This window comes from Stenella coeruleoalba (genome assembly GCF_951394435.1).
Source record: "Stenella coeruleoalba genome assembly, chromosome: 4".
NCBI classification, from domain to species: domain Eukaryota; kingdom Metazoa; phylum Chordata; class Mammalia; order Artiodactyla; family Delphinidae; genus Stenella; species Stenella coeruleoalba.
The window spans coordinates 19191719-19218783 of record NC_137149.1 but is presented as its reverse complement, the minus strand read 5'-3'; the positions used below and the strand labels follow the sequence as shown (position 1 = coordinate 19218783).

At 34.2% G+C, this 27065-nt stretch overlaps 1 protein-coding gene across 1 annotated transcript in view; it reads left to right on the top strand.

The window, feature by feature from the left end:
- BLTP1 (bridge-like lipid transfer protein family member 1) overlaps window positions 1–27065 on the top strand; it is a 207766-nt gene that overhangs the window by 92650 nt on the left and 88051 nt on the right. The window contains exons 27-42 of the mRNA XM_079919926.1: window positions 4478–4728; window positions 7339–7597; window positions 8792–9629; window positions 11867–11937; window positions 12481–12654; window positions 13134–13254; window positions 14231–14377; window positions 14766–14893; window positions 15225–15424; window positions 16691–16888; window positions 17542–17753; window positions 21016–21167; window positions 21629–21779; window positions 21947–22099; window positions 23728–23968; window positions 25058–25200. Coding sequence (XP_079776052.1) covers window positions 4478–4728; window positions 7339–7597; window positions 8792–9629; window positions 11867–11937; window positions 12481–12654; window positions 13134–13254; window positions 14231–14377; window positions 14766–14893; window positions 15225–15424; window positions 16691–16888; window positions 17542–17753; window positions 21016–21167; window positions 21629–21779; window positions 21947–22099; window positions 23728–23968; window positions 25058–25200 — 3439 coding nt within the window. The remainder of the gene's footprint in view (window positions 1–4477; window positions 4729–7338; window positions 7598–8791; window positions 9630–11866; window positions 11938–12480; window positions 12655–13133; window positions 13255–14230; window positions 14378–14765; window positions 14894–15224; window positions 15425–16690; window positions 16889–17541; window positions 17754–21015; window positions 21168–21628; window positions 21780–21946; window positions 22100–23727; window positions 23969–25057; window positions 25201–27065) is intronic.

Here is a 27065-nt window from a genome sequence, read left to right as displayed (position 1 = left end):
AAACTTCTTTTGTAGGCCTTCACAACTGCAGGGAAGAGTACCTAAACCTTAAGAAATGATTATATCTGCTTTTTAAAAAGTCGCCAAAGCTTCTTACTGAATTACATCTGTTTAAAATGATAGTATGACTTTTTCCATCCCCATCTCTTCCCTTCTAAAGTTTATAAAGCTTATTTTAAAAATAGAGAAAACTATTAAGAAATAAAGGAAAATAATTATAGCTCTATTACACTGAATTTGTTACATTTCTTTCCAGTATTTTTAGTGTATTTTTCTTATACTTGAAATCATCCTGTATTTACATTTAAAAATCCTGCATGTATGTAATGTTGCCCTTAAAAAAACCAAAAGAGCCCGTTTTCTGGTTTGTTTTTACCAGCAAAATGAGTTTTTTTGGGAATAGCAAAGAATTGCAGTTCAAGACAAGCAAACTGTGGCAAACCGTAGGCAAGTCTGGAGAACAGAGGAGAGGAGAGAACAGAGGAGAGAAGGGAGGAGACTGGGAAGGCTGTGGGTTCTACGTTGGCTGCAGCCCTTGGGCAGCTTGTTTTTGCTGGGTCAGGAGGCTGGCGTCTGCAAGCTGTGGACTGATAAAGCTCCTTTTAAACAAATGATAATGCACCCATCAAAAAGGTATATTGTGCTTTACTTAGCCATTGCCCTTACATTAAATACGTAGATTGTTTCTAAATCTTTCATTATACATCAAAGCTTTTCCCAGGATTTCTGGGTATTTCCTTTAAATAGCTTCCTTAAAAGGTTGTATGACTGTGTTAAAAACTGAGCTTTTTATATGCATTCCCAAACTACTTCCTAGAAAGATTATTTCATTTTATATTCCCAGTGGCTTTTTAGGAGAGTCTCTGTCTTACTGCACCTTTGCTACCCTTTGAGTGTTTTATAATAACCGAAAGTTGGTATCTCTTTGCTTTATTTTGCATTTATTTTGAGTTTAATACTTTCTTTCAAATATTTATTGGCTATTTTTATTTCCTCATTTGTGAATTGCCTGCTAGTATTCTACATACATTCATTTATTGGGATCTTGGTATATTTCTTACCAATTTTTAAGAGCTCTTTATAGATTATAGCCCTTTTCTGATCCCTGGTGCTAATATTTTACAGTTTGTTGCTTTTATTTTTTTATTCTCATGTTAAACAGATTTTAATTCTTATGTAGTCAAATATGTTAACCTTTCCCTTTTGTAATTTATTGTACTAATTTGAGAACACTCTTTTTGCTAGTAATCGCGTGACCCCTGTACTTTCTTATTTTTTTCTGTTCCTAACCATCTTGATTTTTTTATGGTGTATGTGCATTAATACACACCATCTGGACTTTTTATGGTGTGTGTGTATTAATACAGTCAAGAATGTAAATAGATCTTTCTGCAAATATCTATTCAGATATAGAGGAAAAACTCTAAACCATCTGGATTTTTAATGGCGTGTGTGCATTAATACAGCCAAGGATGTAAATAGATTTTTCTGCAAATATCTATTCAGATATAGAGGAAAAACTCTAAACCATCTGGATTTTTAATGGCGTGTGTGCATTAATACAGCCAAGGATGTAAATAGATTTTTCTGCAAATATATATTCAAATATAGAGGAAAAATTAATACCTAACACATACTCATTTCACAAAATGTTTAAATATTTTCATCTATTAACTTTTCCCAAAGAACTGTTTTTCTAGTTAAAAGAAATCCCTTTGAGGTTTTTATTGGGATTACATTAATCTTTTAGGTTTATTTAAGATGTTGATATCTTGTAAATCTAAGTACGAAAACTCATGTGTGGAGAATATTGTTTAAAGAAACTTTGGTTTCTTTGTTAATTATTGCTCAGGAAGCCAGTAAGTATGAACCCAGTGCCTGTTCTGATAGGTCAGGTGGTAGTACAAAGTATTAGTGAAGCTAAGGAGGTGGCTTCATGTGATTTAGGGCCTCATTTAGGTTAGTTTCAGTGCTGTGGTTTGTTCAGAATTGTGAAGAGTTTGAGATTTTATCCTACTTACAAGCTGACAAATTATCCTGCCACAGTTTCCTGAGTGCTGCCAGAAGATATAGGAAACCTGGTAAGAGACAGAAGACTTTATTACTCACAGCAAAAGCGCTAGCCAGAGTCAAAAATGTTTGCATTGGTTCCCTGTGCCCTCCAAGTAGGATTGCCAGATAAAATACAGGATGCACAGTTACAATTGTTTCAGATAAACAAAAATAACTTTTTAGTATAAGTACACCCCACATATTGCATAGGACAAACTTATTTTTATTTGTATTTGCTAAACCTGGTACCCCTATCCCTGAGTCCCATGGGAGTGTCAGAAAAGACCCATGATGGATGTTTACACATAGTGGGATACATTACAGAAGAGGCACACTGAGCTTAGGGATTCTACCTAAGAATAAAAATTCTACTTTTATAATAAGTGGAAGCAAGCCTGCTCTTTTCCAGGGTGAGACATTACCTCATCCCTTAAGGTTGCTTACTATCAGCACAATCCTGAGAAATGGCCTGGTCAGAGCCTTGCATTCTTGGCATATCCAGCAAGAACAGGTAGGGCTGTTTAGGGCCCGTGGTGTATTGCTTCTCCCTACATGGTAGCTCATTGATCTTCTGCTTTGGCTGCCTTAGTGCATATTTGACTCCCAGGAGTTTTGGGGAGTAGGTGTATTCATTTCTGATAAAACTGGAAAAGTTACTGGACTCCCAGACCATTAGTTTCATTGGATTAGTATTTCTGAAAAGTATAGTTCCTAAACCACCTGCACCAAGGCCTCCTTGGAACTTGTTAGTAATCAGGCCTTCCCAGACCTCAATCAGTAACTCTGGAGGTGGAGCCTAGCTCTCCATATTTTAATAAGCCCTCCCGGTGATTCTAATGCAAGCTGAAGTTTGAGAACTAGCACATTGGTTTATATAAAGACAGGGAAGGGGAGCTTACATTTGTTGTACAACTTCTATATTCCAGATTTTGCATCAGGTGCTTTACATATGTTATACATATTTTTCCTTCTGTCTTCTCTAGACGGATGTTCCTCTTCTAATTTGATATATTAATTTCTTCACTTCTAGCTTGATATATTTATTCCATCTTATTTTTCATATCTCAAATATTATTTTTTGAAAGGTTACGTACATTTTCTTTGTCACAACACCCTGTTCTTTTCCTCAGGGCATTTACTGTAATTTATGATTAGATATTCTTATTTGTGGCCTGTCTTTGCCTCTGTACTGTAAACTTCACACGGATAAGGTTATGTCAGTTTTGCCTAGCACAATACAAGGCACACAGTAGATATGTTCAGGAAATATAAATGAATGAATGTAAAGTGAAAATGCAATACCTATTCTGTCTTCCTATGAGAGCCCTGAGGATCCAGTGAGATAATGCATGTGGAAATGCTTAGAAAAATGGACTGTTAATATGAGGTTTTATTAAAGTAAAAAAAAAAAAAAGGAATAAAGATATATTTCCCAGACTTATATAATATTTTTTAAGAAAGGGGAGTTAATAAATGCTGACAGTTTTCTGTGGGGGTCACTCACAGAGCTTGAAGAATTTTACAGACATTTTACAGAATTTTACAGACATCTTATTGTCTTAATTCTCAATACTTTATTCAGAGTCCTTATTACAAAATCATTACAATTTTTTTTCCTAAAATATAGAATGGTGCATTATTTTGATTTTATTGAGAAATAATTTTTTACTTGCCCCATATTTATAACATTTTGGTGTACTAGAAATAGGCTTTGAAATGCTAAAGATAATAATCTATTAAGCATAATCTATACTAATAGTTTTGTCTATTTTTTAAATTTTTATTCATTTTTTAAAATTTTATTTATTTTTGGCTGTGTTGGGTCTTCGTTGCTGCTTTTCTTCGTTGCAGTGCGCGGGCTTCTCATTGCAGTGGCTTCTCTTGTTGTGGATCACGGGCTCTAGGTGCGCGGGCTTCAGTAGTTGCGGCACACGGGCTCAGTAGTTGTGGTGCAAGGGCTTAGTTACTCCGCAGCATGTGGGATCTTCCTGGACCAGGGCTCGAACCCGTGTCCCCTGCACTGGCAGGCAGATTCTTAACCACTGCACCATGAGGGAAGTCCCTTGGCTATTTTTTAGATTAATGTTTAAATTTTTAGTTCTTTTGAGAATGTTTACTGCTATCTTTAAACTGGATTTAAATGTCTAATTTTTATATATATGCTTCTTTTTTAGCTCTTTGTGTTTTTTTTTAACATATGCTCTATTTCTCATTATTATTCCTACCTATTTTCATCTCACCATGGTGAGACTTTATTTTTTTAAGAAAGGCAAAATAATTAAAAAGATAGTCCATTGTAAAAACAAACTTCTTTAAAAATATTAAGTTATATTTAATTGATTATCTGCTCAAAAGTTTCTGATTTCTTAATGATTTTTTGTTATGTTGTTGTTCTTTTGTTTGTTTCATTTTGGGTTTTGTTTAGGTTGTGGTTTTTGTGGCCAGATGATACCCTGAAGAATAAGAGGTGTAGGAACAAGTGTGGTTGTCTTGGTGGCTGCAGATTCTTCGGCGGCACAGTAACTGGCCTAGATTTCTTCAGACTTGAAGAGTTGACACCTTCCAGTAGCTCTGCATTTTCAAGCACAAGTGCAGAGTCTGATATGTATTATGGACAGTCTCTGCTACAGCCTGGAGAATGGATCATTACTAAAGAAGTTCCCAAAATTGTAGATGGTAATGTGTTGTCACTTGTGTTAATCTTTTATTATCTTCATCCCTATGCCATTCTGAGAGAAGTTCAGTGTTACTTTGTTCAACTTAGTTTTTTGAGCAGTCTTTGCAGGTGATTAACTCTAACCAGATAAGACTAGTGAGTTTTTCAGAGTTGCACAAGGCAAAAGTAGATCTACTATTCAGATCTTCTGCGGTTAACATGGGTGATTTTTTCCTAGCCCAACTTATTCTAAATATTTCCTTATATATCATTATTTCCCTAGAATCCAGATTCCAGAAATATACTTAGGAATAGCTATGCTTTGAGGTAATGATTGTTTTACCAGCTTACCTTTATAGGAAAAACTTATCCATAGAAATATTTATACTATTGGCCCTCATTTTATTCACTACTTTTGCAAAATATTCTTCTTACTAAAACTGTACATGTCAAGAAGAGAAATTTGGTCTTAGAGCCTGTAGGATAGCTTTGCAAATACATGAGTTTGATATGAACAGTGAATGGTGGCTTTAGGCATACTGGATTTATATTTATCTAGCATCTTTTCTCCAAAGACTTCAGAAATGCATTTTCCTTTGTGTTTCTTAGTTGTGTATTCCTACAATTAAGTGCAATACTTACTGCTTAAGTTGCCATGCTGTCAAGAAGTGAAATGTAGAAAAGTCTTGATATCTCACCAGTATTTAGCTATTTTTCCTTGATCCATTCAGAAACATTAACTTAGCTCTGCCTTTTGTCAGTAGACAAAGATAGAAAAGAAGTAGTTTTAACGTTAAGAATTTATTGGATTGATTTTCATGTGTAAGGAGCTCTTAGAGGAAAGAGCTAGACTACTACATATGCCAAATTCTTGTTTAAATGATATTTCACTGAATATTAATAAAGTTGTACATGTTATTTTAAGATTACTTGACTTCAGCAGTTTTACTAGAATAAGAGCAGATTATCTTATAAAATCAGCAAACACCAAAACTTCTTGACATTTAAAGGTCAAGAAACATACGAAATAAAATTTACTTAGCTGTCTTCTTATAATATTACTTTCTTACTTTTGAATAATGTTTGTTTTTAAAGGTGTTCACAGGCATTTCTTATTTCATCCACAAACTACCATGTGAGTTCTTTATTTTCCCTGTACATGGTGAAGTAACTGAAGTCATCACTGAGGCTGAGTTGCATGAAGTCAAAAAGTCATGTATATGGCTGAGCATAAACTAGAATTACAGTCATCGAAACCACTTTAGTTCTTTCCACCCTACTAGAGCTGGCACTATTTATAAAGACGTTGTTTGATTTTCTGATCTGCAGATCAAAATTTAACTATCGCAAACTCAAGGAAGAAAATCTACAGGGAATTTACATATGGTATAAAAGGGAGAAAATAGCAATTTCTCTAACAGTAAACAAAAGAAACCTCATTTTAGTTCTTATACCGTGTAATAGGGAGTGTCTGTGTCTCCTAGTGATTTTCTCAGGAATGAGCTGTAATTGGTAAATTGCCATAAGTTTCTTGTGCAGGGAAGATTGGAATTAGTCCCTGTGTATTCCAGGAGCCACATATAGATGTACAGTGTCAGGATAGAATCAAGGAGGGCATATCAATGGAACTAAAGAATTTCCTTGGAAGGTCAGTGAACACTAGTTTCCTATCACTTAGAAATGACTCAAACCCATTTTTCTTTTGACTTTTGTTGGATTTTTACATTTGTGGTGGTAGAAGCAAATAATATTACTTATACTGTAAGTTCTTAAGTCTTCTTACTACTTAAGTTCCGTGTAGAAGTGCCTTCTGCTTGGAGAGATGTTTTCTCCTACTAGTATGTTCTTCTTTCTTGAGTAGCACAAGGATGGCTGGAGAAGAGGGGAAGTAGGGCAGTAGTTATTTTTTGGATCTAAGCAGCTATAGAATTCTCCTTTTATCCCTCTCCACCCCCAATTTACATAACACATCACGGGGCTCTTATAAAAGGCTGAGAAAATGTTCCAGATTAAAGAAAACATGACAACTGAATGTAATAATATACAGACCTAGATTGGATCCTATACTGGAGAGGGCAGAAGTGCTTTAAAGGACATTATTGGGTCATTTGAGAAACTTGTAAAGCATGTGGTAGACTAGATAACAGTATGCTATAAACCCCAAATATACCAAGTTGATAATTATACTGTGTTTTTTTATTATTCTTAGGAAATAAACCTTTAAGTATTTAGGGTAAAAGCCTACTACATCTGCAAATTACTCTCAGATGGTTTCAAAAATATTATGTCTTTATAAAAATAGAGCAAATGGGGGCAAAGTGTTTAAGATAGGTAATTTCGAGTAAAATATCTTTGATGGCTTGGTTATCACTCTTGAAAGTTTTCTAAGTTGGAAAATTTTCATATAAATAGCTTAAAAAAAGAAAATTCACTGTGTATGGACTCTGGATTCATACTTATGTTGATATCTTTCTGTAGTGTTTAGCATATTCCTATGTGAAATTAGTTATTTGTGCTTTTTAAAAATGATTATACACTTAAAAACAGGGAATTGGATTAAGTTATTATATTTTTCATAGATTGCTTTTGAAATTATTATGTTTATGTAACTCACTTTTTTGTTTGTTTAGGTAATGTGAATGGCATGAAGAGGAAAGAATGGGAAAACAAATCAGTGGGAATAGAAGTAGAGAGAAAAACTCAGCACCTTAGTCTACAAGTACCATTGCGATCTCATAGCTCATCCTCTTCTTCAGAAGAGAATAGTAGTTCTAGTGCTGCACAGCCTCTATTGGCTGGTGAAAAGGAAAGTCCCTCTTCTGTTGCCGATAATCATTTGGTTCAGAAAGAATTCTTGCATGGTACGAAAAGAGATGATGGCCAAGTGAGGTCAGTATTCAATTAGATTTAGAAACCTGATCGTAGGATTACAAGTGCTTAAAACTGTGGCAAGAAAAACTTCTCTCTCAACTCACCTGTTGTAGAGAATTTTTTCTCCTCCTGAACTTATTTTTAAATGTCCATTTGCTGTTGTTTTTCTGATTACAAAAGTAATACATATATATTCATTCCAGATGTTAGGAAAATACAGAAAAGTATAAGAAAAATGAATATTTCTTGTCATCCCACCACTGAGAGTGAACCATTGTTAACATTTGGATATTATCCTTCCAGTGTGTTGAATATTTTTTGGTCCTTCTTTTGGCCCCTAGTTGATTACTTTGTTCTTGAAATACACTTTCCTCTCGACTTGATAGCACATTTCAGATTTTCCTCCCATCTCCTTGGCTTTTCCTTCTCCGTCTCTATTTCCAAGTCCTCCATTTTTTTTCCCTCCCCTTCTTTCTCTTCCTCTTACAGCCTGCCATTTGTTAAATGTCATTATCCCTTAAGACTGTTATGTACCCTTTTCTCCACTGACTCTATACTGTTTCCCTAGGCAGTCTTAGTAACTGTTCGGCTTCAATTATGATCTGTAGCTAACATCTTGTAAATGTTAAAAACTCCATCCAAAACCTTTGTCCCTATGAACCTAGCTGCCTTCTTGATGTTTCATGGAGGGCTCAAACTCAACATATTAAAAAATGATCTTGTGCCTATCGTGTTCAACTTGTTGTGCCTCAGTAAACGGTTGTGCCTCAGTAAATGGTAAATATCAGTTGCTGAAGTCAGAAATATTGGGGTTATCTGTGACTTCTCCCTCTCTCATTTCCTCTCATTTAATCAAAGGCCCCTGGTATATTTTGTTATATAAACTTTTAAAGGATGTGGGAAAAAAAACTTATAAGTGCATTAGTGTTCATGGATTATGGACAGACAGTTATACTCTGGGTTATACTCTGGGTTTCTTTAAATTTTTATTGTGTTTTAAGTTGCCTCAATTTTTTTGGAACTCTGTGGGGTAGGAACATATATTGTACTGTTTTGCTACTTTGTATGGATATTTTATTGTAAAAGTTTACAACTTCCTTTATTTGTAAAATACATGATTAATATATACAGAAAGGATTTTATAAGTACTTCTATTTATACATAAATTATATGGTGTGCAGTAAATGTTAATAGTTTTTGTTTCTGTTTTAGCATTCCTACAGAAATTTCAGGAAATAGCCCTGTGTCTCCTAATACTCAGGATAAGTCAGTAGGTCAGTCTCCCCTGAGATCTCCCTTGAAACGACAAGCCTCTGTATGTTCCACCCGACTTGGAAGTACCAAGAGCCTTACTGCTGCTTTTTATGGGGACAAGCAGCCTGTTACGGTTGGAGTCCAGTTTAGTAGTGATGTCTCCAGAAGTGATGAAAATGTACTAGACTCACCAAAGCAGAGAAGAAGTTTTGGTTCATTTCCATATACACCATCAGCAGACTCTAATTCATTTCATCAATATCGATCAATGGATTCCAGCATGTCAATGGCTGACAGTGAAGCTTACTTTTCTGCAGCTGAAGAATTTGAGCCCATTAGCAGTGACGAAGGCCCTGGAACTTATCCAGGTAGAAAAAAGAAGAAAAAGCAAGCCCAGCAGATTGACTACAGTAGGGGTTCCATATATCACAGTGTAGAAGGACCACTTACTGGCCATGGAGAAAGCATTCAGGATCCTCGGACTCTGCCATTCAAAACTCATCCTTCCCAGGCTTCCTTTGTTTCTGCATTAGGTGGAGAGGATGATGTTGTAGAGCATCTGTATGTTGTAGAAAGTGAGAAAACAGTAGAGAGCGAACAGATTACTTCTCAGCAACCTGTGATGAATTGCTATCAGACTTACCTTACACAATTCCAAGTAATTAATTGGTCAGTGAAGCATCCAACCAACAAGAGAACCTCTAAGTCCTCATTGCATCGCCCCCTCGATCTGGATACACCAACCAGTGAAGAAAGCTCATCATCATTTGAACAGCTTTCTGTTCCAACTTTTAAGGTAGAAGCCAAATCATTAATTTCCACTGATAAATTTATGTAGGAAAATTGATTTTTAAGATATTGAAAAAATTACTCTCTCAGTCATTTCGCTACTTTTCTGAAAGATAAAATTCCTGAAGTCATGGCTTCATGTACGACAGTAGGCCTCAGGTTTATTGATGAGTATTATAAATTTAAGCATATAAAATTAAGGAATAGTTTCAGATTTGATCGTCAGAGTATTAACAATTAACGTATAGTCTGTGTCAACATTATATTCTAAGATTAGGATCATGTCTCTGTGAATTCATATTTTCTGTGTCTTAAAAGTAAAATTTTAAAATAGTTTTTAATTGTTGGTGTTCTATTATATTAATCCTTAACTGCTTCTATGCAAATCTAGTTCTGTACACTTGGTATTTGAGATATTATAATTTAGTATTAATTAATTATTGTCCCTTTCTGTAATGTATTCTGTAAATAGCTTTTTTGTTTTTTTTAGGAAAGCTAAAAATAGGTCAAAATAAATTTAGTGATAATATCCAATATGAAGACATTTTTATAAAATTATAAATTTATAAGAGAACTTTTTATGATTTTAAAGACCAAAATTGAGCATATAAAATCTTATGGAACTGATTAACAATTCAAAAATCTCATGTGGTATATACTAACATGTATATATATACTTGTTTGAAGTGTCTAAATGTTAATATTCTCATATTATATTCAGATATTTATTATATACTACTGTGTGTCAGTCATTTGATGTTCAGTGGTGAGGGAAACAGACATGGGGCATATAGTTTAGGGTGAGAGATGGGCAGTAAATAGATAAATGGATAAGTACAGTATATGATTATGAATTCAGAAGTGTTATGAAGATAAAGGATGCTGGGATAGAGAATAATGGGGAGTGGGGCTGCCTAGCTTGTATTGACATGAAAGGTCAATCACAGGAGGTAATATTTAAACTGAAACTTAAAGGATGAGGAGGAATTGAGGAAGGGAAGACTTAGGGGCACTATATACTATATTCAGGGCACAGGCATCGGCCTTGCTGAAGTTCTAAAGTGGGAAAGAAGTCTGTGCATGAGACATAGTGAGTTAGCAGAGAGCTTTGCACATGGTGAGGTTAGAGACCTGAACAAAGGCGAGGCCATTAAGGACCTGTAGACCAGGGTATCAGTAGTTAGAATTTTAATTTCATTGGGAAATTCATGAGTAAAGAAATGTGATGTGATCTCATGTACTTTGGCTACCAAGTGGAACAGAATTGTCATTACGCAAGGAGGAATTGGGGTGATCACCTAGGAGGCTGTCGCAGCAGCCTGTGCAAGAGATGATGGGCTTGGACCTAGTGATGGAAATGTGATAAGTGGAGTGAAATATCCTTAGACATAAATGCAGTTGAGTAATATGTATTGAAGGAAGAAGAAACAGAGAGTCACAAAATTTTGATTTTAAGGTTGTGCCCATTTCTTATCTTGCCTAAGATAAGTTACCCATGCCAACATTTTAAAATGTTCTCTTTATTCCATGTGAAAATATGTTGGTAAATGAATGTTCCAGTATAAAACTGAATTGCACTTGCTCTGAAAAATAGAGGTTAGAATTGCTGTGAGAGGTTAGAATTATTGTAGTATTTTCAATAAATCTAGTTTGATTAGGCAGTCAAATCTCTGGAGAAAATAAGTCAAGGAATTCATATCTTTAAACAACTTCAAAAATAGAACATAAGAAATTATTTTTCTTCATTAAATCTAAATAACAGGCTAGCATTTAAAGGGGTTTAGTTTGGTTATTCAAGTGCATTATTTATTTGTTATCTTTTATGGATATAAAATACAATCTAGCTTTTCCTATAATTTAATGTTACTCTGGGATTCTTTCCCACTTAAAAGTTGATTGTGCTACAAGACTCTAAAATTAGCTTTTTCTAAAAAAAGCACAATTTAAAGAGGAACTATGGAGGAAAAACATTTAAAGCACTTGCTTTTAAGCTTTAGTTGTATAGTCTACTCTCGCTAAATCCTTACAGCCCTACTCTGTCATTTTTCTGAATAATTAGAAAATGAAATTGCCAGTTGAATATTTCCTGTGATTTTTTCAATTTGTTAAATATTTATATCATACATATCAAAATCACATTAACAAGGTAATTTGGATATTCACAAGTATCAGTTTATAGCATAAAATTACAGAATAATTAATATTAAAATTCTAGTCTATAAGTAATGTTTTATATTATTCTAGGTTATCAAACAAGGGCTCACAGCTAACTCTTTACTAGACAGAGGAATGCAGCTTTCAGGATCAACTTCAAAGTAAGTAAAAATTATATACTTTTGAAGTTTAAAGTCAGTCTTTCTTGATTATGAGATACAGAGAGTTCGTTCTGAGGAATAACCACTCTTTACTTGACTGTTGTCTTTATTTTTTGAATAAATTGACCCAAATAATTCAACTCTGTTGTCTTTCATGGCTTTGCCTACATGTATAAGTAGTCAGTAACATTTCTTTTAGACATACTATGCAAACCATAACTTGGCATATTAAAATTGGGAACTAACAAGAGTTCAGTATTATAATTTTCATATTTTGGTAGAGCCCTGCCAAGTAAATATATCAAAATTTTTTTTTATCATTTGATATATTAACCATCTTTGAACAATTTGCATTTTACTGCCTCATTTGTCTTGTCCTTGAAGAGTATTTGGGACATATAATATCTAGTCCAATTTCATGAAATTTTTAGTTGAAATAAGTATAAGGTTAAGGGTCACTCATCTTAAGGAAGCTCCAACTTCTATTTTTTTCATATATATACTGGTCTTTTTAATATATACTTCGCTTGTTAAATTGTATAGTACACCATATACTCCTCTGGAAAAGAAAGCTGTTGATAACACAGATGATGAAACATTAACGGAAGAGTGGACTTTGGATCAACCAGTCTCTCAGACCAGAACAACAGCCATAGTTGAAGTAAAAGGAACCGTTGATATTGTTCTGACTCCCCTAGTGGCTGAAGCTTTAGACAGGTATTAATTTTGTCTAAAACTACAACTACTATTTTATAAAATAATAAGTGTATGTGATATAGTATTTTCATGAAAAAGAATGATGATGGCTATTTTGATTGAATAGAAATGAAAATATATTTTAAAAGGACTGTGTTTCAGTTATCATTTGTTACTTTTTCAGCCTAAATAATTATATATTGCAATATTATAATAGTTATATTACATTGTATTTTCTACTTTTTGCTTTTGGGCTGATAAGCATAAAATTTATCAAATACCCAGGCACTAATTATTAAGTTTGATATTCTTACTACTGTCTGGTTAATGAAGGTATAAAGAGGAAATAATATATTGTCTGTCCTGCAAGGAGATATAGTCTATCTAGGGAGACAAAACTAAGATGAATAAAATCTAGAATGGAACATAATGGGACAAATTAGATAAACTAGATCATAAGTGATATTAAAATGTTTCATATGCTGTTTTTCTTCCCTCAGGTATATTGAAGCCATGGTTCATTGTGCTAGTACTAGACATCCAGCTGCAATTGTGGATGATCTACATGTCAAAGTCCTCCGGGAAGCTGTCCAAAATAGCAAGACTACCTTCTCAGAAAATGTAAGAACCTTTTGTTCAGTGAGTGTGGCAAATTGAGTATTCTTCACAGGTGCATAATATCCAACCTTGAAAAAAATTTGAATGTACTAAAATTTTATTAGTCATTTAAATTGGAATACGTGAACATTTCTAAATAAGCTTTATATGTCATTGGCTCCATAAGAGACAGCATAAGAGGAGTAAAATATTTATTAAAATGTAGCATTATTTTTTCTTTTATTTTGGAAGTAGTTTAATTCTAAGCCTTTCCTAAAGAGCTTTGGTCCTGAGTGAATGAGTATTGTTTAGGAGTGGTACATTCATTTACTAAGAAAGCAAATCTGCATATTATTTTGGCTTTCCTCTGTGATTAGATAACTTGTATTTTAATAGTTTTGAGGTTATTTTTGTTCACCTCGGTGAATCAAGTCACTCACTGTCTTCTGGTGTGCGATATTTTACTTAACACTGTGGTCCTAGTCACAAAGCCAGTTTCTTAGCAGTCATATCCTGGTGATTAATCCTCATCTAGTGATTGTCCACTTGACTTTCAGATGTATCTGAGTCGCATTTGGACTATGGACCAGAGGCAAGGTGAAAGTAAAGCTGATTGTTTTTAGTGATCCAGTTATTCAAGATATATTGGCATTTCATGTGATAGGTAGTTTGGCTAGAGGAGTACAAATCAAAAAAGAAATTTGAAAATATTCCCAGCCAACAAGGAGCTAATTATCAGAAACCAAATATGTTCTCAAGTACATGTTTTTATGTAGGCTGATTTTGCTTTATTTTGTATCACTTCTCTCAACACTGGGGCTGCCAGTCTATTTTCTAGCTTTTCTAAGGTTTGGACTTTAAGCCTGGGAATGCTAAACCAGATGGCAGCTGGTACCTAGATGGGTATAAAGGAGCACAGTGAATAACAAGTTGCTGTTGTAGATGATATGGAAATTACGAAAGGTCTGTGAAATAATAATTCCGCTTTCAATCTTTTTAGCTATCTTCCAAACAGGATGTTAGAGGAACAAAAACTGAACATTCTACCATAGGAATGACTAACCAAGGACAAGCACAGACAAATCTTACAATGAAGCAAGATAATGTAACAATTAAAGGTCTTCAGGCTAATGTTAGCATACCAAAGGTAAAAATTTAATATTTAAACAAGTTTTCCTGAAAGAGAATATTTTGGTCGTTTTTATCCTTTGTATTTACTAAACTGAACGGTGGTAGAATAGATTGTAATATCAAAAATATATATTTTATTTCCTTGATGATCTAATGTAACATTTAATGTAATGTAAATAGTTTACTTAAGCAGAATGTTGGGTAATATTTACTAAAATAATTCACATTGATCCAGTAAGAATTTAATTATTATTTTATGAGAGTTTGTAAGCTTCTTCTTCATTACTCTCATACACATAGATATGCCATTCCTAATGGTAGTTTTTCATTTTCCTATATATCTTATGTTTAAGTGATAACTTTTTACTTTTCAACTCTGGAATATGTGACATTTTGTGTGTTAGGTGAACTTATGTTTGTTACAAGCCTCAGTGGAAGAATCTCCGAGTACAGCTCCTAGTAGAAGTGTGACTCATGTTTCCTTAGTAGCACTGTGTTTTGACAGAATTGCTACACAAGTTCGTATGAACAGGTAAGAAAGAGTTTATTAATTTGAGCCATGACTATCTTGCTGGATGTAAAAGCAAGCTTTAACCATCCTTTTAATACATTTCGGAAAATTCTAATGTTAAAACTCAGAACTGATATTGGAATTTCAAATCTCACTTTAAGATTAGCAAAGTAGGTTTTAAAAAGTTTGTACTGTTTTTATTCATACTATCTTTTAGTAAACACTGAAGAATTTGTTATTAATATTGGTTTAATTAAAATAGTGGATTTAGAAAAAAATACTAGTTAAATGTTTTTACTGAACTATGTATTATTTAAATGTTAACCACCATACTCTTTCTTTTTTCATAAAGAGGTGTGGTTGAAGAGACTTCAAACAGTGCAGACCCTGGTAGAACATCAAATTTTGATAGGTATGTTCATGCCACTAAGATGCAGCCTCAGTCATCAGGATCTCTCAGATCAAACGCTGGAGCGGAAAAAGGCAAAGAGATTGCAGCCAAGTTAAACATTCATCGAGTTCATGGGCAACTGAGGGGTCTTGATACAACGGGTAGGAGTCTACAACATATTTTTCTTTGACATGTATAAATGTAAGAGGATTTTGCAAAAGGAAACATAATTTTTTTTCCTTTGGAGTTTGCTACAATTTGAGTATTTTATCAATATAAGAAAGAGAAAGGTATCTCTGTATATATTGAACACATAGTATTTAACTATTCATTACTCACATTCTGCGCAGGATGGAAGGTAAACTTTGGTGGGAAGGTGGGTGGTATGGCCCCAAATTAGAAACTGCTTCTATCTCGCATCTGTTTTCTTCATGGTATCTGTTTGCTCACTGTAGAACAGAGAGTATGATCTTTATAGTCTTTCTTTCTTTTTAAAATCGTCCTGTAGGCACAGCTTTGTTAAAAAGAATTAATAGTGGTATCAGAAGCAGGTAGTCAGATCTGTAAAATATAGCAGCAATAAGAATAATAGACATGGCTGTGCTTCTTAATAACTTGGAAGAATTTTTAATGAACTGAGGAAATTATCATAGTTGACTGCTACATGAAAGGTGGGAACCAAAGCTGGATTTGTAAAATGATCTCTAAAGAGCTAGAAGAAAACTTAGTTCAGACGTAAACAAGTTATCTCTGGGTGGTAAATTTACATGTGTTTTTTTAATCTTCTTTTTGCTTTTCTGTATTCATTAGCTGTAATCAGAGAAAGAAATGAAAAAACAGTAAGATAAACTAAAAATCTCTGCCAGGCACTCAGGATGTTGGCTCCCATATTGCATATTGAAAGGGATGGAATTATGGCAATATCTGTGATGAATTGTTATATAAAATATGTTAGCATAAAGCAATCTTTTAGTGAAAGCTATAGTTTTCCTGGAAAATAATGTTTTTCCTAAGGCTAGGTAATTAATTAAAATAATTTTTTATTTTGTAAAATGATGAGAAAGTATTTAAAAATAGTTTACTATGAAACTGAATTATTCAGGAACTTTTTAAGTTTAGATTTTTAGAGTACCCTATAATCTCTCAGAAATGAATTTATCCTGTCTCTGAGCACTTATCTGTTAATTATGGAATCTTCTTTTCTCCCTCTAACTTCAACATGATTCTGGCGCTTTTTAAGTAGTATGACATTAGGCAGTGCTATTTTAGAAATTGGTTAGTTCATTTGTTTATTTTTCTTTTTGACAGAATACTAAGATATCTTTTAAGACAACCACTGTGCCACATGCTTACGTTATTTGTTGTTTTTAAAAAATATACAAACCTCTGTCTTTAAAAATGGTCATTTTGTTTTCTTTTGATAATAGATATTGGTACCTGTGCCATCACTGCTATCCCCTTTGAGAAGTCCAAAGTTTTATTTACTCTTGAAGAGTTGGATGAGTTTGCTTTTGTGGATGAAACTGATCAGCAGGCTGTTCCAGATGTAACTCGAATAGGTCCCAGCCAAGAAAAATGGGGATGGATAATGTTTGAATGTGGACTTGAAAATTTAACCATAAAAGGTAAGCTTTTTATAAAAATTTCTGCTTAAGTGGGGAACAAATTGGCCACACACTGCTGAAAAGTTTTGAACAATCATGACTTTCAATAACCTGAATCAGCATAGTCAAGCAGAAAGTGTGGCATCTGGGATTATTTACTAGGAGTGGGTGCCCCATCCCAATTGCGTAAGTGGAGCTTAATGAAATTATTGTGTGATTCAAAACTAGCAGAGCATCTAGACATGTAAAATGCCTGAGCAAAGCAGTGCATAGTTCAGAAAAAATTCTCAAATAAAATATAAAGCCTCTTAACTTTTGGAAGTTTGCATCTTTGGAAACTGGATCTTTGATTAGTAGAGCCTTGCCATATACGATGAAAATACTGTAAATCCTTTATTCCGCGATACTGACTTATATTTATTTTCTTTTACATTACTGACTAATACATTAAAATAGGAAGGCTGAATTGTGTATAAGACTTTTAGGCTTAGTTATGTATAATAGTAGTGTATATGCCTATAATTCCTTACCTGATATTGCAATATTATATCACTTTTATAGATAAGGGCAAAGTTTTGGTGAGAAAAAAAATCTTCATGCGATTTTTATTTTTTATTTTTATGGATATGATAGAGTACAGTGTTTTTAATAAATAAATTCTTTCATTTGGATAGGAGGAAGACAGTCTGGTGCTGTTTTATATAATACTTTTGGAACTATGGGTAAAGCTAATGTCACGGAAAGGGGTGGAGTGCTGACATCCAATAATTCTTCTGATTCTCCAACTGGCAGCGGCTATAATACTGATGTCTCTGATGATAATCTTCCTTGTGACCGAACAAGCCCTTCTTCAGACTTAAATGGAAATTCTGTTTCCGATGAACAAGTTGGTGAATTTCTAATAATAATAATGATTTGGGAAAATAAAATAGAAAACTACATACCCAATTCACATTTAATTTCTGGAGTATATTTCCTTGTCTTTCCATGTTGTGGATTTTGCTTAAATGGTAGCCAAGGCATCTTGGTGATTATATTCTACTAGAGCATAATTGCTAAAATGTAGGCACCATATTATAGATATATTTATATCTGTCATAGTACCTAGCATAATATTTTGCTTATGTTAAGTACTTAATTTTATTTGTTGAATTAATGAATTAATAGAATTTCAGAAAAGCAGGCTTTATTTTTATCTTATTTGAAGGATTTTAGCAGAATTCATTTTTTAAATAAACAGTTTTGTTATTGGTAGTATTTCATGTAAGTTTAAATATTTTTGTCAATATCTACCTATTTCATTTGGAAGCCTGAAGAACACCTTACATGCAACTCATTTATTATTTTTATTGTATAATTTCATGGTGATGAATATAGTAACAGCAATAATGAAAATATTCAAAATTCTAGACTACAGAATAGTTGTACTACTACCTGATAGGTGACCTTGGGCACATTTTTTTTTTTTTTTTTTTTACTGTCTCCTATGTTTCTGAAATAGGAGTATTATAATGATATTGACCTAGAGTTGTGGAGATTGAAGGAGGCAGTACATATGAAAGACCAAGTAAGAACTTGGTAAATGTTGTTCTTAAACACACATAACACTTCTGATCATTTGGAAATTAGACCAATTGAAGAGGAAAGAAACCACCTTTTAACTAAGAAACGTGTCATGGGTATCTAGTATGCATTGGCAAATCACTCTTGAACCCAGGTTTCTGGGAATTTATTTTTGAAAAGTTTATTTTGATTTGATGCATAGTAAAGGGTTTTAATCACAGTTTTCTTGTGAGGTCTTTGGAAGTATTTGAGAGCTGGGTGGGGATTAGCACTTCGATTAAGGAAATTAAAATATATAGCAGCCGCTCACTGAACAAAGAGCTCGGAAGAACCTATCTGTTCTTTCCTTCTCCTTCACCTTCTAAAATACTTGACAGAAACTCAGGTATCTTCCTGAATCTCTCTGATCCTGTCCTCCTTGGTGGAAGTCCTCGAATTGTGTAACGTTACTTTCTTTTGGTTCTCTGACTTTTCTTGGTCCATCTCCTTATGCAGTTCATTGTCCTTCATAAATGTGGGTGTCCCCCCATGTTCTGTTCTTGGCTACCCTTCTTGCTCTTTGTCCACTCCCTCACTTGTTTCATTTCCTAGTCCAGGTCCATAATTTGATGACACTGCTCCTTCCCATCAGTTATGCCTTCAGCATCAACCCTTTACTGAGCTTCAGAATTGTATCCAATGGCCTTTTAGATATCATCATTTAGATGTGCCGTAGGCACCAAAAATTCAGTCAGTCTAAAACCAAGGTTTTTGTTACTTTGCTTCACATGTTGTTATAAGTACTTGCTTATTATCTACAAGCCCCTCTCCTGTTTTTTTTTTTGTTTGGTTGTTTGTTTGTTTTTTGCGGTACACGGGCCTCTCACTGTTGTGGCCTCACCCGTTGTGGAGCACAGGCTCCGGACGCGCAGGCTCAACGGCCATGGCTCACAGGCCCAGCCGCTCCACGGCATGTGGGATCTTCCTGGACCAGGTCATGAACCTGTGTCCCCTGCACCGGCAGGTGGACTCTCAACCACTGCGCCACAAGGGAAGCCCCCCCTCTCCCGTTTTTTAAAGTTCAAGTTCCTCTAGACTGTCTTCTGTATATTTGTATATGCTCAGTTGCCTGGCTCACAGCCCTTGTCTGAAATCCATGGGCCAGATATATTTGAGAATTCAGATTTTTTTTCTTTAAAAGAAAGGTAATATGCCGTAGCCCTATATTGCCCCTCTCCCCTTCCCTCTCCCTACTGATAACCACTAGTTTGTTCTCTATATCTGTGAGTCTGCTTCTTTTTTTGCTATATTCACTAGTTTGCTGTATTTTTTAGATTCCATTATAAATGATTAAGACGTGCAAACTATTATGTATAAGCTACAAGGATATATTATACAACACAGGGAATATAGCCAATATTTTATAGTAACTATAAATGGAGTATAACCTTTAAAAATTGTGAGTCACTATATTGTACTCCTGTAACATACAATATTGTACATCAACTATACTTCAATAAAAAATAAAATAAAGGTAATATGGTGTGTGTATAAGCTACGTAAACTCCTAGTGGAATCTGAGATAGCACTACGTCTTGAAATATTTGAATATTTCTACAGCAAGACATGAATGAAAACACCAAGTGGGATAAATAATCTCTTACAAGTTCATATCAGATTTTGATGCCACAAAAACAGATTTAGATTTTCAGAATGTTGTGGATTTTGGAATTGCAGATATGGGAATGTGGACTTATATTTAGTGCCTGCTGACTTTAAAATTACTAGGGTCTATGGTTCACATTGTCTTGTAACATTTAGGATTTAAAGCTGTTTTGTGGATACTTTTCATTCCTCAGTCATCCCACAAGAAAATGCCAATCTTTTCTTTATTTTGACCAAGAATATCTAAAAATGAATTAGAAACCTATTAAACAGATATAACAGGCAATGGATTTTGTTTGTTTCTTTAATATTATGCTTCTTACCTCCCTGCATTCTGAAGAGTGGTGATTACATGTTTAAAAAGTATTATTCCTATTTCTCAATACAGATTCAGATTACTAGCATCCAGGATAACTAAGAATTTTTTATTGTATAGTGTTATCTATTTGAACATAGGCTATAATAGTATTTCTTATGGCACTTTATTTGGAAGTTTGAAATATTCTATTAAGATAGAATGGAAAATAGATTGCAGTAGGAAGCAGAAGACCTTAATGCTGTCACTCATTCTCCAACTTAATAGTTGTATGACCTCTGGCAAGTCATAAAACTTCTTTCTCTCATCTAGGAAAAGAAACAGTATCCCTAAACAAATGTGACTGAATGAAGTGATTGAGAGAAACACTTTAGTTCTAAGATCTCTGATTTATGGTTCGTTATAATGCAGTGTTTTTCAGACTGTGCTCCCTGGAGCTTCAAGGATCCATAGGTATTTCTCAGAATAAGGATTAGGCTGAGCAAGGTTTATGTTACCTGTTTTATATCACGGTGTTATTATCTGTAGAACTTGATTTGATAGGAAGGTTTTGTTCGTAAAACACTCTGTGCTAGTGGTTTTAAGGGACTATACATTAATGTTTTTGGTACTCTGTTTTATATAGGATGAAGGAGTTGAATCTGATGATTTGAAAAAAGATCTACCTTTAATGCCTCCACCTCCAGATTCCTGTAGCATGAAGCTGACCATCAAGGAAATTTGGTTTAGTTTTGCAGCTCCCACCAATGTGAGATCTCCTGCACATGCATTTTCTAGGTAAAAAGTTTTAAAAATATATTACTATCCCTTGATGTTTCTTTATTTTAAGTAACATACAATTCTGTTTCATGTATTTTTTGAATTGTTTTTCTGATATATCTAGTATTAGGGTTGCCGGTTTCTTTTCCATCTTTCCTACTTCATACTTTCTATAGACATTATTCCCAATTTGTTTGACCCTTCTTCTTTCCTAGGGTTTTAGTTTTATTTTTACATGTCACCCTGCCGTAAGCTTTTTATATACTCTTTTCACCTCTAACAGACTCTTATATTTTTCTTTATTTTCTGTTATCTATTCTTTGCATTTCCTACTTATATGTTCAGAATTTATCTAGTGGTCAAAAGGAAAGGTAATTTTGCCTAACTAAGATAGCCACTAAGTACAGTAGATATGGGAGATTGTTTGAAATACAAATCTTAACACTTGTTTTTATAATTTTTTTTTTTCATTTTAAAAGGCAGCTAAACCTTTTAAGCACTGCAACTCCAGCTGTTGGTGCATGGCTTGTTCCCATTGATCAACTCAAGTCATCCTTAAACAAATTGGAAACCGAGGGAACCTTGAGAATTTGTGCTGTTATGGGATGCATAATGACAGAAGCATTAGAGGTATGTCTTTCAACAATACAAGGTATCATACAAAGTTTATTATTGAAAATGATCCCTTATTATCATTGTTGGAAAACATCAGACCTGCAAGTTCTTAATTTCTAGATATCTTTTGTTTGTTGTATCTTTGCTGTGTCATTCTGAATCTGTTGTTTTGCTTTTCACAGAATAAAAGTGTACATTTTCCCTTAAGAAGTAAATACAACAGACTTACAAAAGTTGCCCGCTTTCTCCAAGAAAATCCTTCATGCTTACTGTGTAATATACTACATCACTACCTGCACCAGGCAAACTACTCCATCATTGATGACGCTACAATGGTGAGTTACCGGAATCATATGTTAGCTTTAAAAAAGCCTCTATTCTGTTGAGTAGCCGTTGACCCAGAAGGTTTGAGATGAGTATGGGAAGTCCAAAGGAGAAATGTGGTTAGAAATCCAGGCTATTGACAAGCTTGGGCTCAAATTAATGGCTTGGGACTTGCCAGCATGAAAGCGTTAGAAGCTGCGGATAAGGATGAGCCTTCTAGGGATGATATGTTGAGTGAGAAACTGGTCAGGGATGGATCCCTGATAAATACCAAAATTAAAGGAGCATGGAGAGGGTGCATAGAGGTACCCAGAGTGCTGAGGAGGGAAAAGAAGAGGTAGAAGGACCAGGAAAGAAGGTTTTAGAAACCAAAGGTATAAAGAATTTCAAACAAGAGAGTAATCATTAGAGTCAAATTTCACAGAAATGTTTAATAAAATAAGGACTAATTAATGATTGAGGGGGGAATATGTAACTGTACGAATAAATACAGTATATCTTTGCACTAGAAAAGCACTATGGAAGCACATGATTAGAGGCTTAGAGCTTGAGGATCTCCCTCTCCTCTCCAAGTTTCTGGTCAATAGAGAATACACAGGAAGCTTTAGCCAAATTAGTCATCAATGTATCAGTATTATTAATGGTCAGTCAAGCTCCTGATAACCTCTAATGAAAGAATCTGGAGTAAATTATGGATTTCATAAAGGTACTTAGACCTGAGGCTGGTATAGTGCTTTCTACTCCCATCCCGTGAATTGAAGACTGGGAGATCCACAGTGCAAGTTTAACTTGCCCGTCTAGTCACAGGCAGGCACTTCCCACGGATGGATGCTGTGCCGGGATATGGTTTCCATGTAAGAGGAAGAAACACAAGATGACCCTCCTTACTTGAGCCTAGGAGTGAAAGGACAGGCTAAGGGGCCTGATGTTCCTCAGAAAGTAAGTGAGGTGATTCCTGCCACCTAGTAAATGGCTCTCTTCAGTCAAAGCTATTATTCCTAATACAAGGAATTGTAGGAAAGGGGAGAGGAGTTGCACATTTTCTCCTTAGGCTAAGGCTCCAATAGGCAAATTTTCTTTCGTAAAATCATCACCATGTGGAATAAAATATATTCTAAATTATGTAATTCTTACTGATCATATATTTAGGTTTCAAAGCAGTTACAAATCCTTCTGTGTCTGTCATTTAACTATAGTAATTTATTAATTTTTTAATGTTAAAATAGAGGTGGTTACCTAATCTTTGAAAGAAATAATTTCCTCTTTGCTTGATGAATATTCCAGGTAGCACAAAATACATTTAATTCTTCAGTTGAGCAAAGCAGGCGAAGTGCTTTGAATGCTTCTTAAGGAGATTCCCACTTTACACCCCATGTTTAGTCTCTTATTTACCTGGTACTGCTGGGTTGTTTATGATAGAAAGATGCAACATTGTGTTTAGCGATTGAGTTCTATAGTCAACTTGAAATAGTGACTCTCCTGTGTCAATTTGGACAAATTACTCAACATATAAATTCCAGTTTCCTCATCTCTAAATGGGAGTTATGAGATTTAAATGAATAAATATATGCAGAACACTTAAATAGTTACTATTGTTGTTACAGTAAGATTACTCCTAACCATGTCATTGTTGTTACAGAGTGATGGCCTTCCTGCTTTGGTAACTTTAAAGAAAGGTTTAGTTGCACTGGCTAGGCAGTGGATGAAGTTTATTGTAGTGACACCAGCCTTTAAAGGAGTGAGTTTACATCGACCAGCTCAGCCCCTGAAACCTCAGTCAGCTGTGCACTATGATCATGAAGATGGGCTTGGGCTGGACAATGGAGGTGGTCTTCAAAGTGATACCAGTGCTGATGGAGCAGAATTTGAATTTGATGCAGGTAATTTTGTAAATATTTTTGCTAGATACTATGTGCTTGGTAACCTAATACTTGTGATAATTTTAATAATTTTTGTCCCAAATTTGAAATGTCATGGCTTAATTATACAACTATGATTTGTATTAGTCCAAATAAGTGGTAATAATATTGGAATCTTTATACAGACTTGACTTCTAGGTTTAATTTTGTGAAATACAGAAGATTTCTTCTCCTAATCTATCCAGTACAATTAACAGACATCTTTGTATAACTAGAATGTTTTGAATGAAACACATGAATTTCTTTTTGAAATTTATATTTTTATTTGTCATGCTCCCTATACCAGTCTTTTAAAGATTTGAATTTTACCTGGTGCCTGTTTGATTCTGAATTTGTATAATGTTTAGAGGTATGCATTTGGCCCACAATTCTGTCATTATACTGACTGTGCCAGAACATAGGCAGTAGATAATGCATTACAGAAATAGACATGCACACTTAAATGCTTTTTCAAAGGATAATTTTTATTATTATCATGATATATAGTACTCAATGAAAATTTATCTTGTGATATTTTAAAAAAAAATTAAAAGTACCATGGAAAAGGATAGTAGTCTTAAAATTAGAGCTTTCAGAACATTTATACTTTACCGAGCTTTTAAAAAATAAATTAGAAAAACTTTGTATTTAACAAATAAATATGTTATGTGTAATAGGTTGGATTTTATTATTTAAAAAAATTTCAAGTCTACCCCAAAATTGAAAGAATAGTGCAGTAAACATCCCTTCTAATTATCTGCAAAGGCCTAGGTTAATCTGTGAACGTTTCGTACTTTCTTCAGCATAGTTGAATTAGTTTTTGAACTCTGTGCCATTTGGGTGACATGTGAAAGACTGAGCGAAAGCTGTTTGTTCCTTTCTTGAGACTGAGTGAGAAGACTGGGGTTTGAAGAATAAAAGACAGAAGAGTGAATGTTATAGCAGAGTGCACAATTAGTTTTTCAAGAAATATGAAAAGTTGAGTTTAGTTATACCACCAGGAACATTGGAGTTGTTGTTTCAAGATTATATGATAATCTATAGCCCACTTATTGTTTTGAACTGTTTCAGCCACAGTCAGTGAACACACAATGCTGCTGGAGGGAACAGCCAACCGGCCTCCACCTGGTAGTTCTGGACCTGTAACTGGAGCTGAGATAATGAGGAAACTATCTAAGACTCATACCCATAGTGACTCTGCATTAAAAATAAAGGTACATTGTTGCTGCCTTTGGTTAGAGTTACTTAGACTTACAGAGAAGACCTAAACTTTTGTTATCTCAAATGTAAATATTAGGTATTTGCCCTAAATATTCAAGTAGTGTTTTTATGTTGAAATTAACATGATTAGTAACTTTTAGTTTACACATTTCTTTGAAAATTATATCAACAGTCAGTAATTAATATTGAACAAGGACTACTTTAACTACCAAGCCTTAGGGCTCTCTTTTCAACTTATTGAATATCGTATTCAATAAAAAACAATATTGAAATGTTGATCAGCTTACAGTTATTAGTTTTAATGAGAAGTTTTATAAGTAGTACATGATCAAAATACAGTTTGAGTTAAGCTAGTTTCATGACTTTAATTGCATTTTTTTTGTTTTAAGAAATTTAACCAGTGCTTGATAAAATAAGACATATGGATAGCAGAGTGGTTGACTGCCACTCAGGAGTCAGACTACCTTGGTTTCAATCCTGCCCCTGCCACTTAATTGCTTTGTGACTAAAGTTTTTAACTGCACTGTGTGTCAGTTTCCTCATATGTTAAAAATGGAGATTATAATAGTAACCTCCTTCAGAAGGTTGCTGTAAGAAATAATGGAGTTGATACATGAAAAATGCTTAGAACAATACCTGGCTCATAGTAAGCACTTAGTAAGTTATTTGCTGTTGTTGTGAGTTACTTATTTTTTGGTAGTTTCCTTTTCTGAGCACTGGAAACAGTAAATAGTTAATATTTTAACTTCCGTTGACAGTCTGGGTATAATCTTAAATTAATAATTAATACCAAGAATCCATTAGGTAAATTGTATTTTTCACTATATTGAAATATAAAATTTCTACACAGAAAAAAAGTATTGTAAACAAAATGGAAAGACATATGACAAAGGGCTAATTTCCTAATGTGTAAAGATCTTTTCCTAATCACTAAAAAGGCACAACCAAATAGAAAATAAAGGCAGTTCACAGAGGAATTCATATACAAATATGAAAATGTATTCTCTTCTAATTAAAGAAATGTAAATGTAAAATAAAATGAGATTCCATTTCCACCTGTCAGGTTGAAAAATCTGAAAGTTTAATAGTATACGTTGGTGAAGATGTAAGAAAACAGACACTTTCATACGGTACTGGGTGGGAGTGTAAACTGGCATAACCTCTTTGAAGAACAGTTTGTCCATTTTTAAATGTAAAATTTTAAATGTAATGCCTTTTAGCAGTATGTCTATGTCCGGGAAGTGATTCTAAAGAAATGAATGCTCATAAATGCTCAAGAACATGAGCACTTATGAGCTCATGAGCACCTCAAATGACTATTTGAGGACTAATAAATTAGTGCACCCTCGTATGGATGCCTACTATGAAGACTTCAAAAAGATAAAGTAGGTCTCTAAGTGGATGTGGAATGATCACCAAAGTGCACTGGTTCAAGTAAAAATAAAGTATAGGACAATATGTATCTGTGTGTTAAAAAAGGATAAATATGTATATGTGTTTATATAGTCAAATTATTTATATAAGGATAGATAAGAAATGGTTAAGAGGACTTCTTGGGGAAAGGGTCTAGCAAACTGGAGCTCAGGAGATACTTTTTATTGACTAGTCTTTTGTGCTTTTGAAAGTTTTATTTTGTGTAAATATTGCTCTTTTAATTAAAACATTTAATTTGATATACATTTTTTTAAAGTTTGGGCTATAGGCTTATTCTATTTCTGCAGTATAGTTACAAGGCTGGGACACTTTTTTTTTTTTGCTGTACGCGGGCCTCTCACTGTTGTGGCCTCTCCCGTTGTGGAGCACAGGCTCCGGATGCACAGGCTTAGCGGCCATGGCTCACGGGCCCAGCCGCTCCGCA